This window comes from Phycodurus eques, chromosome 9 (genome assembly GCF_024500275.1).
Source record: "Phycodurus eques isolate BA_2022a chromosome 9, UOR_Pequ_1.1, whole genome shotgun sequence".
Taxonomy (NCBI): domain Eukaryota; kingdom Metazoa; phylum Chordata; class Actinopteri; order Syngnathiformes; family Syngnathidae; genus Phycodurus; species Phycodurus eques.
Genome location: NC_084533.1, coordinates 23,782,972 through 23,810,517, shown reverse-complemented (window position 1 = coordinate 23,810,517; position 27,546 = coordinate 23,782,972). Strand labels below are relative to the sequence as shown.

Here is a 27,546-nt window from a genome sequence, read left to right as displayed (position 1 = left end):
ATTGTGGGATGAAAATTGACATGTTCAGTGGTTTTCAACACCAATGTCTCATTTTGTATTGAAATATCCTCCGGTACATTTGACCTGTAGTCATTCAACACAGCCAAAATTGCTTGGAAAAACAAAAATGAATGGCACAAAATGCCCCTAAGAATTGCATGAGGGTTAGTAAAAGTTTGAATGGTGTTGTGGTGACATTTGGAGAGAGAGAGAGAGAGAGAGAGAGAGAAGGGGGGAGGAGATGATTTTGGGGGGTAGGAATGAGGAGGAGGGGGCTCTCCTCACTCCAAACCCTCAGAGCGCACCAGTCTGCTCTGCGCCACTTCCCTCACAACTTCAGTGCTGCATGGTGACGCCTTCTTTTTATCTTCTCATTCTTTTATTTTATTTAATTTTTTTTGTAATGACATCGCTTCTTTTACTGCCCGGCCGTGGATGGGATGCTACTGGTTCTCTTTCCCCCGTCTCCGACTAAATATTTCATTTCCCCCGAAGCAGCAGTTTTGGATGTGCTGACTTACCGGATTGAATGGGGGGAACCACTTTTGGAGACTTTACGCATCGACTTGAGGGATGAATGTTAACTTTTTCTTACTTTTTGCCTCTTTTTTAAATGTGATTTAACTTTTAGGGAGTGTTTGTTCCACACGTTTAAATATTTAGGGCCACTTTTTATTTTTTTATTTTTAATTTTTTTTAAATTTATTTATTTATTACCCTGGAGATCCAACTTTCAACCGCACCGGCGTGGATTTCTTTCTTTAATTCAATCTCTGGGGATATCATCATGGCTCAGGGGGCCGAACCGAGCAGGTTTTGGGCTCTCTGCTTGGTCCTGGTTCTGTGCACCGTGTCCAGCACGAACGCATGCCCGCACAAGTGCAGCTGCTCCGGATCCCATGTGGACTGTCAGGGTCTGGGGCTCAAGACCGTACCGAAGGGGATCCCACGCGGAGCTGAGCGCCTGTAAGTGTCCACAGAACGATTGCATCTTTTGGTCAATGTTTTATGTGCGCACTCTAAACTGTTTACTTTATTATGCTGTGCAACTGAGAGGACTCCTGGCATTCAACATTTGAGAATTGCCACTTAGGTTCAGTTGAATGTGACTTTTTTCCAACTTTACCTAAAATAATGAACCTAGTATGTGGAAGATGAAGAATTTTCTTGGCAAAACTACAAGTACAAAAGTTCTTAAACAGTGATTTCTAGTATTGCATTTCTTTTTTAAGAGAGAAAAACCTTAGTTCTTTTTTTTTTCTTTAAATGAAAATTTGCAGATTTTTGGCAGATTCAAAAGAGATATTCGCCACTTAGAAGTTAAACTATTCCAACAATAAATTTAACTAGGTGTAGTTTTTTTTTTTGAAGTTCTCAAAGAATGCTGTAACATCATTTTAAAGTTAATGAAATATTTTTTTGCTTTTTAACTTGGATTTAAAGATTTGCCACTAACAAGTTGAGTTAAATGGAACTTTTTACAATTACAATTGAACTAGTCCTGGCTTTTTTTTTAAGATGGAAAAAAAAAAAAAAAAAAAAGTTGTTATGTCACAATTTTGTCTTTAAACTTAACTTCAGGGGTCCCCAAACTCAAAACCTAATGGTCACAATCATCAGAATTAAAATTTTAATTGAGTTATTCTTGTCACTCTTAATTAGGGGCACAATTTTTGACAGTTTGTGTCAGTAAATGAATGACTATGTAGTTCTTACTACTTGTAATCTTTTGCTGTATTTTAGTCCAATTGGGTTTACGAGTTGAAGAAGTTGGAAGCTTTCCCAACATGTTGAGCACAGTGATGATATACCACACACACAATGTACACACGCAAAACACAACACAAACACACACACTTATGCTGCAATGCTATATGGAAGTGATTATGCGTGGTAATGGTGAAGCCCCCCCCCCAAAAAAAAGCCCCTCCGGGCGATCCACAACACAGCAGAGCCAGAGACAACAAACGCAATCAGTGCAAAGGTTTAAAGTGGGGCACTGATATGATTTGCATGCTGTGGAGCGGGTGTGATACATGTACAAACACTGGTCACTTAATTAGGAACAGCCAATGGCGTTCAGTACAAGAGCTGGGTTAAAAAAAAAAAAAAAGTCCCTTTACAAAGATGATACATCAACAGGTTTGTTATTGAAAGAGCCATTATAAACATCGCAACTTAGAGGCTCATTTGGATAAATCCCACAGTAGGAATTGTCAAAAATCGAGTTGAAATTCACCCAAAGTGGCTGCTTAAAAAAAAAAAATTGCCGACTTCCTGTTCAATTTGGGCCATGGGTCCTTGAGTTATTTTCATGCGTGCTATTCCTATCAAAATCCACCCAATTCCGTGTTGTTAGTTGAAATTGGAGTCCAGGGACTCCTTTTCTAACTTTCAAGGAATCCACAAAAAGATGATTAAACTTTGACGCCATGTTACGCTCACATTAGATGGATGGATTTATATCGCTGTCTTCGGGTGAAAATCTCACATCTACAAAGCCATCACTTTTCAGGAAACCAAGAAAAATGCAATCAATGCATGTTTGTTGCGCCATTAACGTTGCATCACCAAAGGGAGAAAGCCATTTTCAACACCATATATTGGTCAATAACTAGTTAAAAAAAATAACATACCCACGTGGGCACTGACCAATAGTATCGATTTGATTAAAACAATATATATATATATATATATATATATATATATATATAAAATTTACCACATTTTGACTTAGCAGGTTTTGGCCCAACGCTAGCGAAATGCAGAATATATATAATTTTTTCATAGTCGGTATAGCCCTTACATTATGCAGGTGTCCCTAATAAAGTGGCCAGCATTGAACTACACACACACACACACACACACACACACCTTCTAGCCTGGGGGCCCTCTTGCTTTTTGTTTGGTGACCTTCCGGGACCTGTTGGCTTTTACACAGCAATCCCCTGAAGACATTTACACTCTAAGATAATAAATAATTAGAGCAGGCTGCGATGGAAGGGGGGAATTTGAGGGTTCTACCCCCTTCCCCCACCTCACCCCCGAGGAAGAATATTAATATTTAGGGGGATACAGCAGCATTGATGGAATGAAACTTTTACACTGCTGTTTTGTCCAAGGGTGCGTTCGTTCCCAATGACTCCCTAGCCACTACATGCAGTAGTAGAGTGCCATATAAAGTGAACCCCCGCATTTTATTCCTGTTCGACATTTGCAAAGTTACCTATTTGCGGAGTTTTTGGAATAACAATATTGTTTTGGCGCCATCTGGTGGCTAAGGAACTGTCAACGTGAGTTGAGGAACTTTATTCAGACAAGTCATTGGTGCCATTAGATGACAACGTTTGTCACATTTGCTCAGGTCCTGGCAGAAAATCCTGCTTAAACACAAGTTCTGTTGTGGTTTTGGTCCCCCAGCAGCTATTTATTTGCGGATAGTGAATGGAAAACAAAGCGAGACGTTGGATCATTGTCACTCGATGCGATTCCAGAAACACTTTTCTAATTTAGTGCATATTTCAATCAATAAATTAATCCATCAGACCCTTTAGTTGCCATATTCAATGTAGTGCGTCATAAGTGCGGCACTCGCATACTGATTTTGAACATCTTAACTGAGTTAAATGGCTTCAATAATAGATTACACAAGACATAATTGATTGGGTACAACTTTCTATGACACAGCAATGTTTCTTGTTGCTTGTAGTGGAGTTTTCAAGGACAAAAGGGACAATTGTGAGTCTGCTCATCCAAACCAGATGTCTGTTGTAGTTTGAAGACTGACCTGTGAGAGGCAGTGTGGTGCCAAAGGCCAGAACTGTGCTGACCACACACAAGGATCTGTGATCGAAAATATTGAACAGATTTAACATTTACAATTGTCAGTCCATGACTGTTTTCCGAGTAGATCGTGAAGGAAAAATCTCTCTTAACACATCCCAATCTTTCAGAGACGTTTGATAATCAGGCTATTGATCGCAATGCTTAAAATTTGGCCCGGTATGTGTGTACACCGCCACAGGGCAAGAAGGCAATTCAAATCATAAATGTTGAAAAGATTCAACTTTTATATTTGTTTTCAGAGTAGTGTGAGAGGCATCAAGACTATCTGGATATGTTGAACGGGTTTAACATTTACAATTTTCTGTTCCGACCGTTTCCCGGGAAGATCTGGGAAGAATAATCTCTTAACCCACCCAATATCACAGGATAATCTCCCAGAATAATCTTTTTAGAGATCTGTTTTTTGCTGCCGTTGATCGGAAGGAGTGACTCCGGCTCAAATGAGAACGGATTATCTGTAAATGTGTACCCCGCTCATGGTTGTGTGTGTCTTTGTGCTGTGTCGTGAAATGAATCTCATTGTACGCCATAGGATAATTGGTCTGAATAATCGTTAGAGATATTTGACAATCAAATATCTTGTAGAAGGTGTAAATGAACTACACATTGTCACTTCCTGTATACCCATATGTCCCAATACTTTTGTCCACATAATGCACTCCCAATTTAATGTTGCAATAGGACATTTGAGGAGGGCTCATTTATCCCCAAGTGTAAAATCTTTTTTGGGGGGCTACTACTACTTTTAATCTCCTTTTTAATGCTCGCTTAAACCATATGTATGCACTTGGAGAAAACAAACGTAAAAAAGTCCCAGAAGCGGTTACAAATACAAGACATAGGTTGACGAGGGGAAGGGAAGTGGGAATAAAAGTCAATGGTGGTGAAAATAACCTGCCGTGGAATATTGAAAACTACGGGGGACCGACCACCTCGGCTGCCTGGAGAAGGGGGGAGTCCGTCAAAATGAAAAATAGTGGCCCAGAAAATGCCTGAGAATTGAAGTTGCGCTATACCCACACACCTGAAAGGCAGACTAACCAATCACAGCACAGAACACGCCGCGGCACGTGCAATCATGCATATATTTTAGTTTTTCCACTACTCTCAAATTCACCTATTTGCGTTTTTCAGTGTGGAACCCATTTGCTGAAAAATGACTCACAGTAACGCTGGCTAGCTTAGCCAGTTAAGCAAACGAAGCTTGGGACTTGGGAAAGCTTACTTAGCTCTTCTAACAAGACTAGCTATGTGCTGCATTCAGCTTTGGATTTATTGTCGCAGCTATTGTAGCCACCGTAGTTCTTTAAAGAATATGCTAATTTTGTGCAACTTAACATTCTCAGTGCAGGCTATCTTAGCCAGTTAAGCTAACAATACTAGCGATGGGTTCCTGGCTGGAATGTTTTTATGGGCCTACTGCTTATGAATTATTGTCAGAGTAAACGGAGAGCTGGCCAGCTTTACAGGAACACTTTTGTGTCTTAATTCATTTGCTTTGTGAGCGCTGTGTTAGCTTATTAGCACCATTATTTGTTTTGCATTACTGTATTGCTTTGTGTCTCTTTGCTATGGTGGATGTAATGTTCAAATTTAAGTTGAGGCGTCATAAGTTGTAAGTCTTAACTTTTAAATTTCAAGAAGGTTCCAAGAATCAAGCAAGTCGAGTCCCCCCGCCCCCCCCCCCCCCCCCCCCCCCCCCCCCCGCTTAAATTTAAAGCAAATCAAGTCATAATGTAAGAAAGTCATAAGTCCTGCAATCTTGTGCAGTCACATTAGCCACTTTGCACTTGAACTTGGTTTTTAAAGCATCACATTCACTTTGCACCTTTTGCCAGCAGGAGAAAACCCTTTTCTTCTTGCCTGTTAATAGAAGAATTGGAAGGTTAACAAGACACCCTCACCTCTTCTTTCTTCCTCATTGAGGCTCACATGAACGTTTTTCCCTCAGGCGCTTCACTTCTCTCAGGTTCACTCCCTGGGAAGCCACTTGAGACCTCATTTGCATCTAATTAAGAGAAGGGAGGATGGGATGTAGGGGTATGGGGCTCAACAGGCTGAGGAAAATGAATCGGAGAGCTCATGGGTCCAATTCACATCTGCTGAAGTGCGAACGCTAACGCACACTCAGGAGTGTTATTATTTCATTAGGGATCTGCAAGTGTCACATTATTGCTGTGCTGGTAAAATGAGATATAGTACAAGCAATGGACTCCATTTGTTTGATCGATTAATCAACTGTTCTTTTGTTTAAATTTTAAAGAGACAGCAGTGGTACACAATTTGACAGGAAGACCGCTTCAGTCATGCTTTTCATCAAATTGAGAAGATTTTTCTCAGAAATGATATCCTTAATTAGTACAAAATAGCTTTTGTAATACTTGAGTGTAGCTAATAGAAAAGACACTCCTGGTCAAAAGTTTGGGGTCACTTAGAAGTGTCCGCATATGTAAAAGAAAAGCACTGTTTAAAATATCCAGACATTATTACTGGTTATCTTCATTGAACAACCAAGTTCCTTTTCTCCAGAAATAAACCACAATGCATGTTTATTCCTCTTCTTTTTTCCATCCTCACCTTTACCCCCACTATAACTCCTCCCCCAATAACGCACGCATACATGCGCGCACATACACGCTCCCGTTAGTTTGCTACAAGCACCTCTGCTGGAGTTTTCACAGCTCCCATTTCCCCTCGCCAACGTCACGCTGTGCACAGCCCAGCAGAATGGTTCTGTTTGTGTGTGTGTGCGCGCACATGCGTGTGTGTGTGTGTGTGTGCATTTATTATTATTACTTTTTTGTTCATGTGTGTTTGTGTGTGGGTGTGACAAACTCAGCCTCCTCTCCATCCTCTAATGAAAACTGTCTTCTAATTGGTTGCTAGCCTCTTGAAGCGCCATGCACGGCGTCCGGCGAGCTAGCAAGAGGCAACATTCCACGGTCGTGACCGGAATCTGCGAGAGGCTTGATTAAGCCGAAGAACCAACACGGACTGTTTTGAGTTTTTAGTCATGAGCATCAATCTCATCCAACTGCAATGTGTTCACTTTTCAGTATTGGAAGCTTTTGCGATGTTTTTGTTTGTGATGCACTTCAGCGTTTTTGCGGGGCGCCTCAGCGAGAACGTTTGGTGGAACATGCGAGCAAGATGGTACTGATGTCATCACAGGGCCTTATTGCAATTGCAGACTCCCCCCCCCCCCACCCCCCACCCCCCTTTTTCATTTTTTTTTAGGGTTACTACTACTAAGTACTACGACATAAAAAGCCACAAGCAGCTCGCTGTTCTCACACAGCTTTTTATTATCCCGCTGATCATCCTGCGGTCGCAAACTGTTTGATTCACTTCAGGCAAGTGGCGTGAGGGAGGGAAACCAAAATTTGGGTTTGTGCTTATAGGTCAGTGGCTGATGCTCCAACTGACCTTCTCTATAACTTGTTGTGCCACTCCGGCCGCCAGTTGGCGAAAGGACGTTTTGTTTTTTCTGGCCTTCTGGGAAACTACATGCACCCCACCCCCCACACACAAAGGATTTGTTTTTCACAATTTATTTAATGTATTTTTTTTTAATCTACGCTGACATGGATCACCCATCCACCAAGTTTTATCTTTGGTTGCATTTGCCAAAACAACAATATATCAGTCAGTAGTAGTAAGAGGTATAAATTTGATCAATGTTGTTTCATTGGTTAGTTTATCAGGATTATGCAAAACCTAAACAACCAGTATCCGCAAAACTCGATGAATGGGATGGCACATGTACCAAAGTAGAAGCCTGGAAATTTTGACGAGTATCTGGATAAAAGTGCCAATACAAGAATTAAAAAAAATATTATTTTTTTTCCTGCTCTCTAAGTCACTCTGCCATTAATAGAATCGTCCACAGAAGTCAGGAGTCATCCTTCATAACTAACTACTGGACAAATAAACCAACTTTGTTGATCTGTTCTGTAATCCAGAACATGACAAATTATAATAACAAACCCTTTCTTCCTCCATCAGGCCTGAAAATACTAAAAAAAAAATTTCCCTTGTTTTGACCGAAGTGCTGTTTTTAAAGTGCCCTTTTTTTCTGTGACCACATTGTGAGATCCCATCGTTTTGTGTAGGCGTCATTAACAGTGCAAATACTGTATGTAAGAATGGGCCAAAAATATCTCCCACACACACACGCTCTGTATGGGCACGTATTATCATGGGTCAAACATGCAATTGTTTGATGGAAAAATTGACATAAAATGTAATTATCATCTTTGTCTGAATAGTGGAAAAGATCAGCTAGTGTTTACAATATCATTCACTAAAATAACCATGTCAATGTTTGGATTCATTTGACATTAACAAGCCGGGCCACTGTTTTGTTAGGCGGCTATCACCAAAGCAACACGTTCTCTTGTCCCCTCTGCTTGTTAGCTTTCATTTTCAACAGCTGACAATCCCTCCGGTATTAATGTTCTGTGTCAGAGCAAGAGATTTTGAAAGATATTTAGGTTAGCTGAGGTTAAGGATCAGATCAGGAAATGTTTCTTGTCAACACTCTGTGCAAGGCAGTCTTTTTTTTGGGGAATAATCTGTTAATTTTAATTTAATTTAGTTTGTGTATTTTTTTTTAAATTTATGATCCAGGTAAATGTCCATTTTAATACCAAACCAGAATCCAGATTGACTTGATTTTATTTGATAAAAGAGGAAAGCAGACGCATTTACATGAAAACGTCATCCATCCATTTTCTACCGGTTATCAGAGGTCGGGTTACGGGGACAGTAGCTTTAGAAGGGGCGCCCAGACTTCCCTCTCCCCAGCCACTTCATCCAGCTCTTCCGGGGCGGTCCTGAGGCGTTCCCAGGCCAGCCGAAGGACGTAGTCTCTCCTGCGTGTCCTGGGACGTCCCCGGGGTCTCCTCCCGGTGGGACGCGCCTGGAACACCTCACCTCGGAGGCGTCCGGGAGGCATCCGACTCAGATGCCCCAGCCACCTCATCTGGCTCCTCTCGATGTGGAGGAGCAGCGGCTATACTCCGAGATCCTCCCGGATGACCGAGCTTCTCACCCTATCTCTAAGGGAGAGCCCGGACACCCAGCGGGGGAAACTCATTTCGGCCCCTTGTATCCGGGATCTTGTTCTTTCGGTCACGACCCACAGCTCGTGACCATCGGTGAGGGTAAGAACATAGATCGACCGGTAAATCGAGAGCTTCGCCTTTCGGCTTAGCTCCTCCCAATCACGCCCTTCCAGGTCTCACTGTCATTGCCCACGTGAGCATTGAAATCCCCCAGCAGAACGATGGAGTCCCCAGCCGGAGCGCTCTCCAAAAAGGGTGGGTACTCTGAACTGCAGTTTGGTGCATTGGCACAAACAACAGTCAGGACCCGTCTCCTACCCGAAGGCGGAGGGAGGCTAACCTCTTGTCCACCAGGGTGAACCCCAATGTACAGGCGCCGATAAGTATACCCACACCTCCTCGGCGCCTCTCATCGTGGGCAACTCCAGAGTGGAAGAGTGTCCAACCCCTCTCGAGAGGACTGGTACCAGATCCCGAGCTGTGTGTAGAGGCTCGTCCGACTATATCTAGTCGGAACTTCTCGACCTCACACACCAGCTCGGGCTCCTTCCCTGCCATAGAGGTGACATTCCACGTCCCTAGAGCCAGCTTCTGTAGCCGTGGATCGGATCGCCCAGGCCCCTGCCTTCGGCCACCGCCCAGCTCGCGCAGCACCCGACCCCTATGGCCCCTCCCACAGGTGGTGAGCACATGGAAAGACATGAAAACACAATAAATCTTATATTTACGGCCCCTTTTTACAGTAACTATTTATATTTCACATTTAAATTTCCCTTCTAACATATCTATTCAACCTTTGTCGCAGACCCCTATCTTAATTTATCATTTTACAATTATTCAATTCACTTGAGTAAAACTAAAAGCTTTTAAAAAAAAATAAATACTGTTCACCTAATTTTTTTTTTCCATTTTATTTTATTACCCATGTACAGTGTCAGTTTTTTATTTTATTTTTTAAAATCATGAAATTAGAATCCAGATTGAGTGTTATCTTAATTTATTAAAATTTTGTATATTTGATTGTCATATCAGACTCCAGACTGACTTTATTTTATTGAATCAATAACAGACGCCAGATTGACTGTTGGCTTGATTTAAATATTATTTGTAATTTAACTTTTATTATAATGGATATATATTTTTTATATTTTATGTAATGTATGCATGTATATATTTATACATTTTCAAATCATAAAGTCAGACTCCAGACAGACTATTTCATTCGATGAAACAAGGCATCACTCCAGATTGACTGCTTGCCTATTTTAATTTTCTTTTTTTTTTTAAAACACTATAGCTATATTTTTTCGCTTTTATTAGGAAAAGCAGTTATTTGGTTCTTAAATTTTTTAAATTATGAAATGATTTTTTTTTTGTAATTGAATAATAATGACTGTCATCTTAGGGTTTGCTGTCCGCAAACTAGTGGAATGAGAGTCATCAGTAATCATTGTCTTGCTTGATTCTTGCTGCTGTCATTGTTCTCGTTGAGTGGCCTCCTACCAGTCAAAACACCCCCACCTCAGTGTCTTGCATGATTAAATCAAGACAGAAACAAGTAGCCCAATAAACCCCTGCGGCGCTAACCAAACACAGTGATGCTTTACGAGCTAGTTTAGCTCGCCACCCTCAAATATAGGGACGCTCACCGGTCCGGCTCTCTTTTCATGTGGTCGAGCCGTTGTTCTTGTCACCAAACAATAACGTTTTTCTTCAGGCTCAGTGGGTTGAGCGTTGGCAAAAGGGATGGCGCTTTGTGGCAAGGACAATAAAAAAAAAAAAAAATAAATAATACATCGTAAATCACATAAAGCACGCATGTGATCAAGCATAGACGCTGAATTTGCAAGATGCGTTAATGTGACAGACAGGCAAGAAGATGGAAAGTAAACACGAACTGGAAATTGGGCAGTGAAGTCGTGTTTCCACCAAGCAGTTCAGTTAAGGATTGATATGGAATACTAAATCCTGGTCAGGCTTCCAGTAAGGAATGTGTAGGCGGGATGGCGATAGCGTGACATTGTGTCGTGGTGACACAAGCTGTCAATTCATTTGACAACGATCGAGATGACGCAATATTTGTTTGTGACAAGTCAGGTTTTGTGTTCTTCCCATTTCGGTTGCCTTATGGAGATGAACAGTCTCTCTAGCTTGCTTTAGGTGCCCTATCATTGCGTTTGGTACCCTGATGGATGGGTGGAAAAAAGTTGGTATGGCGTGAAAAGGTTGTCTGTACGCCCCTACCTACCCTTGAGGTCTTACACGCTGCCAGAACTAAGACAAGCGCATGCAAAATCCTCTTTGACCCTCCTCATCCTGGTCACCACCTCTTCCAGCTCCTTCCCTCAGGTCGGCACTATCGAACAATGCAAACTAAAACTACCAGACATTCCAACAGTTTCTTCCCTCTCGCCATTAACATCTTAAACAGTCAACTTACAATTCCATTGTAACATGCTTCCAATTTTGTCTTGAGATTGTTGTCACATCTCTGTCGGGCCAATTATACATTATTTGTGCACTCACTGTAGTAGTCTCGCCACTCTGCACTATTTGCATATCTGTTATTGACCAATACTGGCTACTCGTGCTTGAAGTATCTGCACCATTTGCACAATTGACATTGTTCCAGATTATCTCACTGCCAGTCACTTTAAACCGCTAAAATTTCTTGAAGTCTCTGTGACATTTGCACAATGGTCATTGTACCAGACCATTGCTCTATTAGTCATTTCAAACTGCTGCAAATTGCCAATGTGACTGGAGGACATCATTTGCAAAAATTGTCCAAAAAAAGAAAAAAAAAAAAAGACTCTCTGCATTGCGACATTACTGGTAACCTTTTATTGCTCAGTGACTCTCTGTACTGTGTTTTTATGTCTCAAAAGTATTTTCTGTCAAATGGCTGTGTTGTCATACAAGAGCTGCTCCAACTACCGTAGACAAATTTCTTGTTTTTGACATACAGTACTTTGTAAATAAAGACGATTCTGAAGTGATTCGTTTTCTGTCAACAAGAAGAACAAGTCCGAGACCTACTAGCAACACAATTAATGAAACCAAGATTGAAGACAGCCCAAAACTGCATTGTACCTTTCAGGAAATACAACTTAGTGGCCTTCGGACTGCAGTCAAAAAAATGTGACCGACTTCTGACTTCTTTTCTTGTCCCGTCTCCTCTTTCATCTGTTTTTGGACGCAAGGTCAGATTTGGTTTGTGTTAGTTTCCTTTGGCATCATCTGCATTCCGGCCTGTGACAAAGCACCAAGACCGTCCAGCTGAAAGGGTCCATGCCAGACCTCTTCTGGGAAATGTTCAAAGACGACACGAGGAACAATCTCGCCATCGTGCTGTGACGGCAATAAACCGCGAAGGCCGACCAGATTCCACTGTGGTGTTTGCAAATGTTTGCTCGCGCTCTGTACATTCTGCCAGGCCAAATGACGGCGGTCGCTCAGCATGTTGAATTATCTGTATGACAAAATCTCTTTGATAAATTAATCTCCATTGGCATACAGGGATGAGTAGGCCATGATCGTGTTTGATGAGAAAGCAACTGTAAACCTTGCATCAATTTTTTTTTTTTCTTTAAAGCCACACGTGCACCTACACCCTTCGCCCATCATTCAAGTATGAGTCTGTTATCAGAAGCTAACTCTTCAGCTCTGCTTACCTTTTGGCTTTGACATGGTCTTCTTCCCCTACACTAGACTACTCATTATTCCACAACAGGCTCGCTCCAACATATGCTTAACTTTGAGATTCCTAACCCACGACCCAATTTTCTTATGGATATCTTTGCGGATCGGATAAGCAATCCCACCAGTTGTTCTTCTTTTGTCGGGCTGTTGGACATCGAGTACTTCCAGATCATTGCCGGACGTCTCGAACCATTCCATCGGCTGCAAACTTATCTCTGAGGCGGGCACTGGTCCATTTGAAATGACCTTCTATATTGTCTTTGCACATCCATGTTGACGTTTGCAGACTTCCAGTATCAGTATTTGACTTCATTATTATTTATTTATTTATTTATTTTTTCTCTCCCCCCCCCCAAAGGTTTTTTGCACGTTTGCCTTTTTTTTTGGTATATTATCGTATTACATGATGCGATTAACAACAATTAAAATACGAAGTTATTTACGCAAACTACAATACGATACGATTCACTCAGAATACGATGCGATTCATTGCTGTAATGCAATTTTATTTGCTCAAATTATGATACGATTCACTCCAATTAAACATGCAAAGTGATTCACTCTATGCTACGATGTGATTTACTCCAATTACAATATAATCAACTCAAATTCTGTTATTCACTCAAACTATGATTCAATTCATGTTAAGATGCAATGTGATTCACTCCAATTAAGCTACGTTATTTATTCCATTTACAATAAGATACAATAAACTCAAATTTCAGTGCAATTCACTCCAACTTTGATATCGTGATTCACTCAAATTGTGATAGGTCACTCAACTTAAAATATGATGCGATGTGATTTACTTCTATTACAATACATTATGATTCACTACAATTGCAATGCAACATGATGCGATCCGCTCCAATTATGATTCGATGCGATTCACTCAAAGTATAGGATGTGATTGACAACAGTTACAATTAGATGATGTTTGCTTCAATTACAATACGATATGATTCACTTCGATTCCAATGTGATTCACTGCAGTAATGGTGTGAGTCACTGAAATTATGATACGATTCAGTTAAGATGCAATGGGATTCACTCAAATTACGATGTGACAATTTGATTCACTCCAGTCAGAATTCTGATGTTTTTGTACTGCCATTAGTGATTTGTTAAGTTAATCTTAAGGTTTTCATTATTTAGGGTTATCTGCGCCTGAAACCAAAACAAACAGTCAAAGAGGGAGGAGATGATTTTAGGACACCCTGTATTTAGCTGCTCTCTTCTCCTCAGGCTACTTTAACAGATCAGGTTTAGCATAAGCAGCTAACATTATGTCCAGTAACCCGACAATTGTAGTTTTACGCCCCTTTCTTCTCCTTCCTTCGTTGCCGGACACGGCGGTGAACTGGTCAAAGGGATGGTGGGGAAAAAGGAAGCAGGCAATTAGGATTCCTTTCGCGTGGCTGCAAGTTGTACAGGGCAAAATTGAGCATCCCTATCTGGCTGCAAGAAAAGGAGGAACAATTAAAAGTGCTTTGTGGAAATAATAAGAGATTAGCGCAGGAAGTCAAGGACCACTCTCTTTTTTTCTTTTTTGTGCTCCTCAGAAGAGTGAAATAACTGAGAGAGGGGAAACTTGTTCCAGACAGAGAGGAAATAAAAAGAGAAGCGCAAAGGTCAAGAAAAGGCAAACAAGACTTGTTGTAGATAAGACGGACGAAGAGCCAAAGAGCATTTGAAGTCAGGATTCCCGTTTTGGCTTCATTTCTGTGGGGCCCTTTGACAGAGGTGGCATAAGTATTCTCACGCTGCACTTAAAAGTAGATACTTGTTTATTAAAAAAAAAAAAAAAAAAAAAAGACTGGAGATAGTAGTTACTGATTCAAGTTTTTTTAAGATGGTCAAAACAAACAAATGTACTATAGAAAGTAAAAACACCTTTTTACTGTCAATTATCTACGCAGACTGGTCCCCAGACCTCAGTCTTAAGGGAGGTAATTATTATCATTACCCTACAGACAGTACATACTTTGCTACATATGTTTGAGGATCCTATAGCTACTCTATTTGTGCAGCACTGCCACGAGAAGTTTTGATGCTAGCTTGAATGGCACCTTGTGTGACACGCCTCAAGTATTACCATCTACATTTAAAGCATAGAGTGCTGAATCGCATGTCGACTTCGCAGCCATATTGGATGCGGCAAAGTGAAGCGATATGTGAAGATGCCTTGTTCGTTTTCTGCTTGATGTTTCAACCGTTTTGCACACCAAGCCGGAATTCATGGAATTCAAACTGAACTATTACTTTTGATGGTATTTGGCCAATCTAACACCATTTTATGAATATAATTTACAGATTTTTGTGGCAAGTATGATGGCCACATTACCTGTTTTTTTCCCCCCCAGGTTAGATGGAGAATTTTTGAACATCAGAAGCTGGCACAAGAAACAACGCATTCATCACAAATTAGTCTTACAGCTGACAACATCAAACCTCTTAAATAAGGCCATGGACAGGGAATATCTTGCCTCTCTAAATCAGTTTCATCATTTTCGTTTACGCTTCCTGGTTCACTTTTGTCCATGTCACTGCTGTCGCTGTTTTTTTTTCAAATCAATCAGTCAAGATCTCAACTGCAGTTGACATTACTTTTCGATGTTTAGTCACTTTTTTCAACTTCCACAGATGACGACTCGACATACAAAAAAGATGTAGTCTGTTTTGACAAAGTAACGAGAAGAGAGTACAGATATGGTTTACAATGTAGGGGGTAAAAGTAAAAAAATCATCAGGAAAAATAAATATTCAAGTATAGATACAATACCTGAAAAACTGACTTAAGTGCGCTGGCCTTTGACTTTGTCAACTGAGCTGTCATTTCTTTAACATTCCTTCTTTCCTAATCATGTTCCATGTTTCCAACACTCAGCTTGTGGTCGGGTTATGAAGTTGGTCATTCCCAAGAACACCTGCTGTTTGAGTCCCACCCCTTATGAACTCACACACACACACGAATGTGAACAAGTAGTTGTTAGTGCTGTCAGACTACCAGCTGTTTAATTAAAGTGAGAGTAAAGCTTTACTGCTGGGCGGGGTCACAAACAAAGAGCAGCCACACTACCAACACATTCGTCGGCTATACTGTACAGTGAAACCTGATTTGTTCTAATTTAGAAACTATTTTCCACAAAAGGAAGTCATACAATCGTTTCCAATCGGTTTGGGTCAATCTGGCCCCAGCATAAAGCCTTTATTAATTGTACAGGAAATGTTTAAAGTAGTATTTTATCATTCTTAACTAAGGTAGTCAGCCTTTGTATTAAAATTTAAATTTTTTCAAATTGTACTGAGCAGCCAGGACAATGACAGCTCTTTGGTTGTCATTTTTATATGCTGTAAATGTTTCTTTTTTTTTTTATGATTCATAAAATCCTTTATATATTTTTTAAGTTAGTTTTCAAACAATTATTAATAATACATTATGAAATACGGGCAATGTTTTAAGTAGCATTTTAACATTCTTAACTAATATTCTCAAAGATTCAAGGTCAGATACTGTCTTTGCCCTACTCGGCTACTTCTTATGCAGCTTTCCACCTGGTCTTGTGTGTTTGTTTGAATGCAGAGAGGCAGCGGAGCACAAGTTTCCACAGCAAACGACATGGCGATAAGGATGGCGTGATGGTGAAAGACAGAGAGAGAGAGAGAGAGAGAGAGGGGAGAAAATGTAGCCAACTGTAAAAGGAGTGGGATTGAGATAAAAGAGGGGAGATTAGAAAGAAAGCAAAGCAGATTAGAGGGATCGGAAAAAGCATAGAGAAAGTGTGTAGTCAACTGAGGAAGAGTGAAAGATAAGGCAAGAGAGAGAGGTGATACTATAGGGAGGGAAAAATAAAATCATGGAAGCGGAAATCATATTATTATAACAAGTTCTTCCTGGGGTAAAATGTATGAAGGAAAGAGAAAACGGTGCAATTTTATCTACAGAGCAGAGGTGGGAAATGTATTGTCCCGATGACATTCCTGTGGAGGTATGGAAGCATCTGGAAGGGGTGGCTGTGGAGTTTTTGAACAGCTTGTTCAATAGAATTCTAGCACGTGAGAAGATGCCTGAGGAATGGAGGAAAAGTGTGCTGGTGCACATTTTTAAGAACAAGGGTGAGGTGCAGAGCTGTGGGAACTATAGAGGAACTAAAGTTGATGAGCCACACAAATGAAGTTATGGGAAAGAGTAGTGGAGGCTAGACTCAGGACAAAAGTGAGTATTTGCGAGCAACAGTATGGTTTCCTGCCTAGAAAGAGTACCACAGATGCATTATTTGCCTTGAGGAAGTTGATGGAAAAGTACAGAGAAGGTCAGAAGGAGCTACATTGTGTCTTTGTAGATCTAGAGAAAGCCTATGACAGAGTACCCAGAGAGGAACTGTGGTACTGCATGCGGACGTCTGGAGTGGTAGAGAAGTATGTTAGAATAATGCAGGACATGTACGAGGGCAGCAGAACAGCGGTGAGGTGTGCTGTAGGTGTGACAGATGAATTTAAGGTGGAGGTGGGACTGCATCAGGGATCAGCCCTGAGCCCCTTCCTGTTTGCAGTGGTGATGGATAGGCTGACAGATGAGGTTAGACTGGAATCCCCGTGGACCATGATGTTTGCAGATGACATTGTGATCTGCAGTGAAAGCAGGGACCAGGTCGAGGAACAGTTCGAAAGATTGAGGCATGCACTGGAAAGCATAGGAATGAAGATTAGCCGAAGTAAGACAGAATATATGTGCATGAATGAGAGGGGTGGTGGGGGAAGAGTGAGGCTACACGGAGAAGAGATAGCAAAGGTGAAGGACTTTAAGTACCTGTGGTCAACCGTCCAGAGCAATGGTGAGTGTGGTCAGGAAGTGAAGAAACGGGTCCAAGCAGGTTGGAACGGGTGGAAGAAGGTGTGTTATGTGACAGAAAAGTCTCTGCTAGGATGAATGGGAAAGTTTATAAAACAGTGGTGAAGCCAGCCATGATGTACGGATTAGAGACAGTGGCACTGAAGAGACGACAGGAAGCAGAGCTGGAGGTGGCGGAAATGAAGATGTTGAGGTTCGCTCTAGGAGTGACCAGGTTGGACAAAATTAGAAATGAGCTCATCAGAGGGACAGCCGAGGTTTGATATTTTGGAGATAAACTTGGAGAGAGCAGACTTCGATGGTTTGGATACGTCCAGAGGAGAAATGGTGAGTATATTGGTAGAAGAATGATGAGGATGGAGCTGCCAGGCAAGCGAGCGAGAGGAAGACCAAAGAGAAGGTTGATGGATGTCGTGAGGGAAGACGTGATGACAGTTTGTGTTCGAGAGGAGGATGCAGGAGATAAGCCTATATGGAAAAGTATGACGCGCTGTGACGACCCGTAAAGGGACAAGCCGAAAGGAAAAGAAGAGGGCTTGCTGACTTTGATTGCAAAGAGAGGGAAATTTTCAAATTTGGCCCAATTGTCTGAATGTGTGGACGGTGCTTTATACAGAACAGAAACCTTGGAAAAGAGCCGCATAAATCCCAGTTGAATCAGGCAGTGTGATAGGGGCTTTTGTTATTGTCTTGTAACCAACAGCAAGAACAAACGTTTGGAAGGGGAAAAATCTGTTGAAAGTTGTCATGCTTTCAGCTTTACCACATTTGACCTTTTTCTGAAGAGTGATGCGCCTTTGGTCTCACCTTCAACCTCCTCCTCCTCCCTTTCTTTCGAATTAATTTGTATCTCAAGGCACCACTGTATCTAGTTTTTGTGATGTTTTTGTTTGTTTTTTTTTTTTTTTTGTTTTTTTTTTTAAATAATGGAAAATATGTGCCTTGGCTCAATAAAGGTTGGGAGACCTCTCCTCCACCTCCCATTGCGTTCCGCCTATATCGAGTGGGAACATTTGTGCCGCAAACCCACGGCGGACCCCTCGGACCCCGCTTTGGCCCACGTCTGAGGCTGCAGTATGGCTCCTATTAGCTCCCTTGAAACCGAATACTGGGCTTAAATCAGATGTTATAAATGTTTAGGTGTGTTATGAAAAACACACGTGGGGGGCTGGATGGGCCAAACCCAAACTGTTTATATGTCGATGTATACATGTGTGTGAAACGAGGGAAAATTGTTTGTTGTCTGTGTTGTGCCCTAATTCCTTCTGTGCGACGGCGTTTCAATAAACAGTCGGCCGTGGAAAAGGGAACCAGTCAACACACGCACACACACACACACACACACTTCATGCTACACGATGTATACATCGTAACGTGATTGAATGACAGGCAGGAAACATGAGCAGCTTTTAAATTACGCTGCGAAGAAGCCTTTTATTTCTTTCAGTTTTGTGTTTAATGCACATTTTTTTTTGTGTTTGCGCTTGAGTTTGTTTGCACGTGTCATGGTATGCATGTGTGTGGGCGCCACAGCTGCCGGGCATTCTCATGCTCCAGCGTACATTTTTTATTTAAGACTCATACTGTTTGTTGGTGCTCATTGAACCTAATCAATTTTTTTTTCCCCCTGAATTTTTAATGTATTTTTGAGGTTTGCTGTTTAATGGCTGTTTTGTTTTTCTTTTTCTCTCTTTGCTGCTCTGCAGGGACCTGAACAGAAACAACATCACACGGATCACCAAAGTGGACTTCTCTGGCATCAAGAACCTCCGAATTCTGTGAGTTTGTTGCGGGGTAAAAGTATAGTACGTGAGAATTTCTGTTGTGAAAAGCTGTTTTTGTTGTAATCAAACCTAAGACAACATTTCAAGTATGTGGGGACAATGCAACAAATTCCCTCAAATTACTTTCTCATGGCTTAGACAACCACTACTTTTATTCATTTTAATGTTTATTTGCAAGCATCCTCATTAAAAAGTCATAACGGAGCAAATCTTGTCTTAGCAGGCCTCTTTAACTAGCTAGCTATTTAGCTATCATTGTTTTTATATCGCCTTAGGATTCTTTTTTTTTTTTTTTCTTCCCATCCACACATTTAGATATGATTTATAACATAGTATGATCGTGATTCTCGAACATGGCCATTCATAGTGTCGCTTGATCATGAAAGTTGGTAGTCGTGATCAATAGTCACAGAGAACGCTGGCCAGATTTAACAAAATAGCAGCACTTCCAACACTAAGCTAGCATTAGCGTTGTAAACAAGCTGACGTTAGCCACGGGTGCTACATTGGTGGCATGACTTATTTGTAATGGATTGTTACCATAACATTAAATGTTAGTTTTATTTTTGAGGAATGTATAATCAATTAAAAATCAAAAAGAGCTGATGAGCGTAGCTGTTAAGACGAAAGTGTTGCTAATTCTGCGTTGCTTCTAAATAGTCTCAATTCGCTGAAGTCCCTTCGCTCTGCTTCTGTTTCCTCATCTTATATTTGGTTATTGAAAAACAAGGGATGGGATTTATTTTTATTTTCCAGAGTTGGATATTACGCCCTAATTTCAGCAAAGCTCCTGAAGCCCAAGTTGACACCTCATCAGTCACGCCCTCGGTCTCTGATTGGTTGTTTTTCTCCGGCGTGGTGGTTTCTTAAAAATCAACATGGATGTACAAGATAGGGCCAGAGAGGGCAGATTTCACCGATCGTTCCACCTATGTCAGCTTATACTGACAGTTTTAACAAATATGTGACGAGTATTTTGTATATTTTTAAATTTAAGAAATACTACATTACTATAATGATCGTTTTGGGTTAAAATTGGTCATATTGAATATTTCAAATTTTTCAATTCGTGCTTCATACAGAGATGGAGACTATACTGTTAATGTAAATGTATTTTTGTGCGAGTGTACTTGTCGTTCTCTATTCATGTGCTATCGCTTGCTATCCAACCTTTTTATTTCGAGGACGTTTGTTCCGGACGAGGACATATTGCTTGTTCCACCAAAGACAAATGCTTGGACGAACTTCTTTTACTCTATTAGTGTGTGTGTGTGTGTGTGTGTGTGTGTGTGTGTGTGTGTGTGTGGAGACTCATAATAACTATAATCACACGTACTACTCAGGGTAGCAGATAAAAATACACCCGCTGAACAAGCTGGGCTGGGAAGTAGAAATAAGTTGATGCATGTGTGTGTTTTCATTTGTAAGCACATTTGTTGACCACTGCGGCTTTTGGCGCTCGCGTCGGCCAATGTGACAACTTGTGTGGGAGCGCGAGCCATTTTTGTGCGCCCCCGTATATCTGCAACGAATGGAGAGACTCGATGCGGACGAGCCTGTGTGTGAGTGAGCGAGGCAGTTCGAGAGAGCAAGAGTTTGTTTCATGTGGTTGGTGAGAAACTGCTGTGACATTTCCCCACTGTAAATCTCTGCAAATTGGCCAGGAGATGGTTTGTGGAAGTGAAGATAGTCTGAGAAAAGTACGAGCTGGAAAACACACACACACTACACACTTAATGTACGCTTTACCATTTGTACGCAATGGAGAGATAAAACCAACGTGGCTTTTGCCTCGAGCCTACTTTGATGTAATCGTTGTGTAATCACTACCATTTATAATACCTGGTGATGGCAGATATTTTATCCCGTTTCTTCCCTGACTAGAATACCAGAATCCCTGGAGTGCATTACCCCATGTGCACCCCCCCCACCCCCCACCACAAGATTCACTGTATGTCCGTTTGCCCACCTCGCCGTTTCTAAAATAATCCCCAATGTCAAAGCCTCAAATTCGTTGCGTCGTATAATTCGAGCGGTATCTCTTAGTACCAGTCGGGCGCTTCTTTCTCGTGCAAATGAACACCTGTTCGCTCCACCTCCATACACTGCGGAGTCGGCTTTTGTTCCAATGACAACCGGGGTGGAGCTCGGGAATTCAGAATAGGCAAGTGGGGCTACTAATTAATGAAGTGATGAAAATAAATTAATGAAAAAAACTGAGCCCTCATAAAGACAGTAAAAGCACAGATTGTACTGTATTTTCACTCGTGGAGGCGGCACTTCATAGCCAAGCTGTCGATTTACACTGATTGCCCATTAGTGTACTGCGCATTAAGTAGACTCATCCAAATAAAAATGCCTGAAGAGTATTGACAAAAATACAAACATTCCCCCGAATTTTAAGAGACGAAAAAGAAATAAAGGCTCTGTGTCAGGCATGCGGCACTTGGCACCCTCACAGCCAGCAGATTTGCTCCAGATTGTGCTGGAAATGACTAATTCCAAAGCGTGTTCGATGTTTAGGTGAAAACGTGTGCTTCATATTGAACTTATTGAGTGGAACAAGGTGAACGTTCCCTAAAGTATTCGTCAAGTTCTGTCTGGAGCGAAGTGTTTCTGGAGTGTGACATCACTGCATTCACTAACAACATGGCTGACCATGTCGTATCGGCAAAATATTTGCGGCTTGGAAGGGTTTAGAGTGGATCTAAAAAGTCTCCACACCCCTGTTGAAGTGACAGGTTTTTATGATATAAACAAATGAGACAAAGCTAAATCATTTCAAAATATTTTACAACTGCAGAATCTCTCTCACTGAAAAATATTTCCAAAGGCATAGTGCCCATTTATATGTTGCAAAAGCAGTGATTTATCCACATGCTGGAAACTGTTGACCCAAGGTACAGTGGCTATAAAAGGTCAACACATCCCTGTTCAAATGCCAGGTTTATATGATATAAACAATAAGACAAATATAAAAGATTTTAAAAATTCCACTGTTATTGTGACATCTAACCTGTACAACACAATTTTGAAAAGAAATATTTGTCGAAAGGGGAAGAAAAAAAAATCAACAACAGAGGTAATGTGATTGCAAAAGTGTACACACCCATTTATAACGGGGGATGTGGCTGTGTTCAAAATGACCCAAACACACTCACTCATGTTAAATGGAAGTCGCACACCTGCCGCTGTTTCAGGTGCCTGTAATTAATCTCAAATAGCTGTTCTAGTAGGCTTCTAAACGCTCGCTGTAAAAGTTTTCAGGTTTTTGTTTTTCTTCAAATGAGAGTGGTACAGGTTTTGAAAAGGTTTGGAAATGAGTTATCTCTTTTTTTAATATATCACATTAACCTGGCGTTTGAACAGGGATGTGCAGACTTTTTATATCCACTGTACCTCAGGTCAAAAGTTTCCAATGTAGATAAATCACTGCTTTTTCTACATCTAAATTTGCTCTATGCTTTTGGGATTTATTTTTCATCGCGATTGACTCCACAATTGCCTTCTGTGGGGTTCCTTTTTTTGTCATACAGAAAACTGAAAGTATTTTCACTTAAATTGTCTGTTTCTTAGTGGAAATGAAAGTTGCTGGTCAACCGCCAAGCTTTATTTAACTTCTGAGTTTTATTGTTTTCCACCAAATTCTTCTTGAACTCCAAATTGCACAACTGGAGGTCCCACTGTATATCTAATCCAAATGAGTCCACAACAGTTATCATCACACTGAGGGTTTACGATACGTTTTAATTTCGTTCTGCTCGGGAAGAGAGAATCCAGCTGTACGCCTCTTTAAACACACGACGAGTTTATGACGACAGTTTGGTAAATGATGTTGATGAGACGAAATTGGAAACTGATTGGTGTTTGTCCTAGTGTCCTCTGAATGTAAAGTATTTGGGTTTGTCACACAACGTGGGAAAAGGAGTGTGTATCCGTTTCCTTTTCAGGAAAAATGATGGGACTACACGCGAACGGCAATTGGGTTGAAAGATGGATCAAAGATGGGCGTTGGAGGGATAGGATAGAAACGAGGGATGAGTTGATCTTTGCTTGTTTTGGCCAACCGCATCGTAAGATTGAACACGGTCAACCTTTGCGTCATGTCAGATTCATTTTTCAATCACTCCGACACCTTGTTTTTATTTTTACAAGCATTCTTTGGTAATAAAAGTGCTATCCCCTCCTTGGAAATGTCTCTATTTCAATCTGGCAAATGGTCGACTTTTCTATTTGTGTTGGCAGGAGGAGGAAAGTCAACCTGTTTCTCTCCTTCTCGGGTCAGCTGAAAACATTTATCAATGAATTAAATCCTTCCAAACTACTTAGTGTGAATAAATTGAATTAATGAGTTGTAATGGAGATGTAAGATGTTTCTTCATTTAATACCTTTTTTTTTTTTTTTAATGTCACGACAGTGTTTACTCGGGCTGTTTTTGTGCGCCAACAACGATAATCTTACCAATTTTTTTATGTCGTTCACTGTGTGTTTGATTTGTGTGTTACTACAGTCACCTGGAGGACAACCAAATCAGTGTCGTCGAGAGAGGAGCCTTCCAAGACCTTCGGCTGCTGGAGAGACTGTACGGAGCCCGATATCACTCATATAGTCTATACAGTAGACCCCCGCTATTAGTGTATAGTTAGGTCGATGGTGCCGACGCTCCTGGGGTGGTCGGTGCTGGTGGGGGCAATGCCATCGATTCGTAGCCCGAGGTTGCGTAGAATCGTTAGCCCTTCGGTGTTTACGGACCTGAAAGTGCTGGTGAAGTTTGGTGAAGCGAAAAACTATCCATCCATCCATTTTCTGAGCCGCTTCTCCTCACAAGGGTCGCGGGCGTGCTGGAGCCTATCCCAGCTATCATCGGGCAGGAGATGGGGTACACCCTGAACTGGTTGCCAGCCAATCGCAGGGCACAAACAAACAAACAAACAACCATTCATATTCACAGTCACACCTACAGGCAATTTAGAGTCTTCAATTAATGCATGTTTTTGGGATGTGGGAGGAAACCGGAGTGCTCGGAGAAAACCCACGCAGACACGGGGAGAACATGCAAACTCCACACAGGCGGGGCCGGGGATTGAACCTGGGTCCTCAGACCTGTGAGGCTGACTCTCTAACCAGTTATCCACCGTGCCGCCAAGCGAAAAACTAGTTGGATTTTATTTTGGTCTGTTTAAGGCCAATAGTAACCATTGGTTGCTAACACAATAGAACATACATACTGTATACAGTATTTACCCCCAAAAAATAGTGTATATCAGGGGTGGACAATGTATCTCCCTCAGACCACATACATGTCTCTCTCTCTCTGCGTGTGTGTGTGTGTGTGTGTGTGTGTGTGTGTGTATGCGCGCGCGTGCTCCTTCACACTGAGCCTCAAGTCAAGTGGGATCATTCCTTCTCCGACCAGCGCGCGCGCACACACACACACACACACACACCTACTTGTTTATGAGTTGACGGAATGGCGATGATTCTGACACTCGTCGCAAGGCAATGACTTTAAAGATTCTGTTACGTGTGCTTGTGATGGATGATTTACGGGTATTTTGCAAATGGGCTAAGGGAATACAGTTTGCTGTTCCAGCATAAAATGTATTGAAATGTTATTTTTAATGAAACAAATTGTGCCTCATATGCACTTGAACTACCCAGCTAATGTATCCAATTTATATTAAAATAAAAAAAATCTATAATAGCTATAAAGCAATAACAAAATACACTTTGGTCCACCAAAACTTTCCATTTCGCTACCTTGGTGACCTTATTTTTTTAAGAAAACTACTTGCTGCCTTGGAAAAATAACTAATTGCGGCCGGCTCCTTTTTCAGCAATGTTACAAAAACACATGTAATGGGCCAATTGGTTACGTTAGCTCATTGACCCTATTACTCAGGATTGGTTTTAAAATTTGCCTCTGAGTCATAGCAAGTTAAAAATAACCTCCTTGCTGCAGAGTTGGTTAGTTGATTAAGTCACGCAGCTTCTCGCAGATGTTCTGTTCTGAATTTTGCACACCTAAAAACCACCATCTTGGACCGTATCCCAATGAGGAAATGACAAAGACAATAAGTATAGGATTTGATTGACATCTCCATGGAATCTCCAGTTCTAAAGAGGAGGAAAAAGTGGAGCTACTGCATACCACTTGAGTGGTAGCAACATGTGTACTTCGATGGAGATGGCAGGTTGTGATAGTGTTTATGTGGGGGAGCTGGAAGTGACTCACTTTAAAAGGTTCCCTTAATGTGCTGGGTCACCACGGGGTCGGAGTTCATAGAAAGAAGAGGCCAGGGGGGCAAAGCGCTTGACTTGAAACATAAATATATATATATATATATATATATATATATATATATATATATATATAAATATTTTTTTTTTACTTGGAAACAGTTTAGGTTATTGTCCAAGTCTTGAAACGCTCAACTTATTACTAGAGATGAATAGATTAAACTTTTATTAGCCCCACCATGGGGGGGAAATTTGATTTTACAGCAGCAAAGTGTACTATAGCAAAGATGTGGCGACTGTACATTAATAATAAATGTAATTTATATAGTCTGACAAAGTAGCATGAAACATCAGCTTTGTGTTGATAATTATACATTAATAATATATAAGAAGAATACCGGTACTATATGAAGCATTCTACAGTATATACATGTGGATGTGGAGAGCAGTAAGAGTGTTCAGCGGTGTCATAAGTAGCAAAAGCTATACTATCAGCAGTGTATTGACAACCAGACATGAATAATAATTTACAAACAATGCATACATTACAGATATGAATGAAGGCGTGAAACGCTGCAAGAATAGTCATCGGCATTGTATATAGCAAAAACTCTACAATCAGCTCTATATTGATAATTATACATGAATAATAGTGTATAGCTTACATACACCACAGATAGTAGTATATATGGTGAGCAGAAAATACAAACCCCCCCCCCAAAAAAAAAAAAAACTGTTCTGGTCGAACCACATTTGCGCTGCCGGAATAAATGTTTCACACTGAGATTTATTGAGCAGCTGATAAACTTTGCCAAAAATGACGGACTGTCTGAAAGTGATTTTTAAGACACTATTAGATGTGCAAAGTACATATCACAATATGTATGAGTGAGCTTTATGGTAGTTAGCAGCATGCGAATGCTAACTGTTGAGCAAAGGCTGATTTTGTAGCCTTAAATTCTGAGTTTATACCTCACACTCAGTACCAACATGTGCAGTTTAAGAATTGAAGTCCAACCCTCCTATATGTGAATAAAATTCATGTTGGCAGTAAAATAAATAAATATATATGCATGCATGTATTTTTTAATTTTATTTTTACTTTTGGGGGGGAGTACTCAACGAAATAGGTATAGGATAATGAATTCTAAAAAGAGTAAACCGTGACAGCCCTAATAGCAGCATTGCATCTCACGAAAAACTGTACGCGTCTATGAATAAGCACTTTCAAATGAAATCAGCAATACGAATGAAAAGCGGTCGAATGACAACACCAAGAATAGTCAATCCCTGAGATAAGTCTTTCCCGAAAATCCCATGGAAACTGTAATCAAAATACCTCGCTGACAGCCGCTCTGATGTGATGACCAGCGGGGGTGAAAGGTGACCGTCGTGACGAGGATGGGTGATTTATGGGGTGGGGTGGTGGGGGAAGAATGGTATCTTGTCTTCACCGCGGGTGAGCGCATCCGTCTTTGGCCACACGTGAAAGTAACATAAATCACGCACATCAGAGTCAGCAGCGGCTTAAAAAAGTCACGGTGTGCCTAACAGAGTTGTAACACAGTGCAAGTATTTCCAGATTGTGAGAAGACTGTTGCTTGGGGGTATGCAAAATAGTTTGCAGTGAATCATATTCTTATTTAAGAGAGTGCAAAGCTACTTGTAGCGCATGCCAATAAAACAAACATAATAAAGCAATTACGGCTGAAACAATTAATCGAATAACGGATACATGCTGAAATAATAATTGTACCCCAACAGCACATCTACGATCGTCAACACAAGATTCCAATCTTAGCTAATTTCATATAGCCTACCACCACTAGTTACAACATATTATAATGCCCCCAACAAGGGGCAAAGGATAGATACAGTTTTCGTTGCACTTACAATTGTTTTATTGGACAAACAGTAACAAATAAATACACAATAAGCATATTAATTCACAAGTTGCTATAGCCACAACTGACGGTCAGGCACTCAACAGTACGCAGAATGGGTAACGGTTAGCCAGTTAAAAGCCAGTCGCTTACCAGAGTTCACAAAACCAAC

At 41.0% G+C, this 27,546-nt stretch overlaps 1 protein-coding gene across 1 annotated transcript in view; it reads left to right on the top strand.

Annotated features, from left to right (window-relative positions):
- The first annotated feature begins 311 nt into the window (after positions 1-311).
- The window catches only part of slit3 (slit homolog 3 (Drosophila)), a 234,223-nt gene continuing 206,988 nt past the window's right edge, over positions 312-27,546 (top strand). Inside the window, 3 exon segments of the mRNA XM_061685536.1 lie at positions 312-966; positions 19,173-19,244; positions 23,762-23,833. Coding sequence (XP_061541520.1) covers positions 788-966; positions 19,173-19,244; positions 23,762-23,833 — 323 coding nt within the window. The 5' untranslated portion in view covers positions 312-787.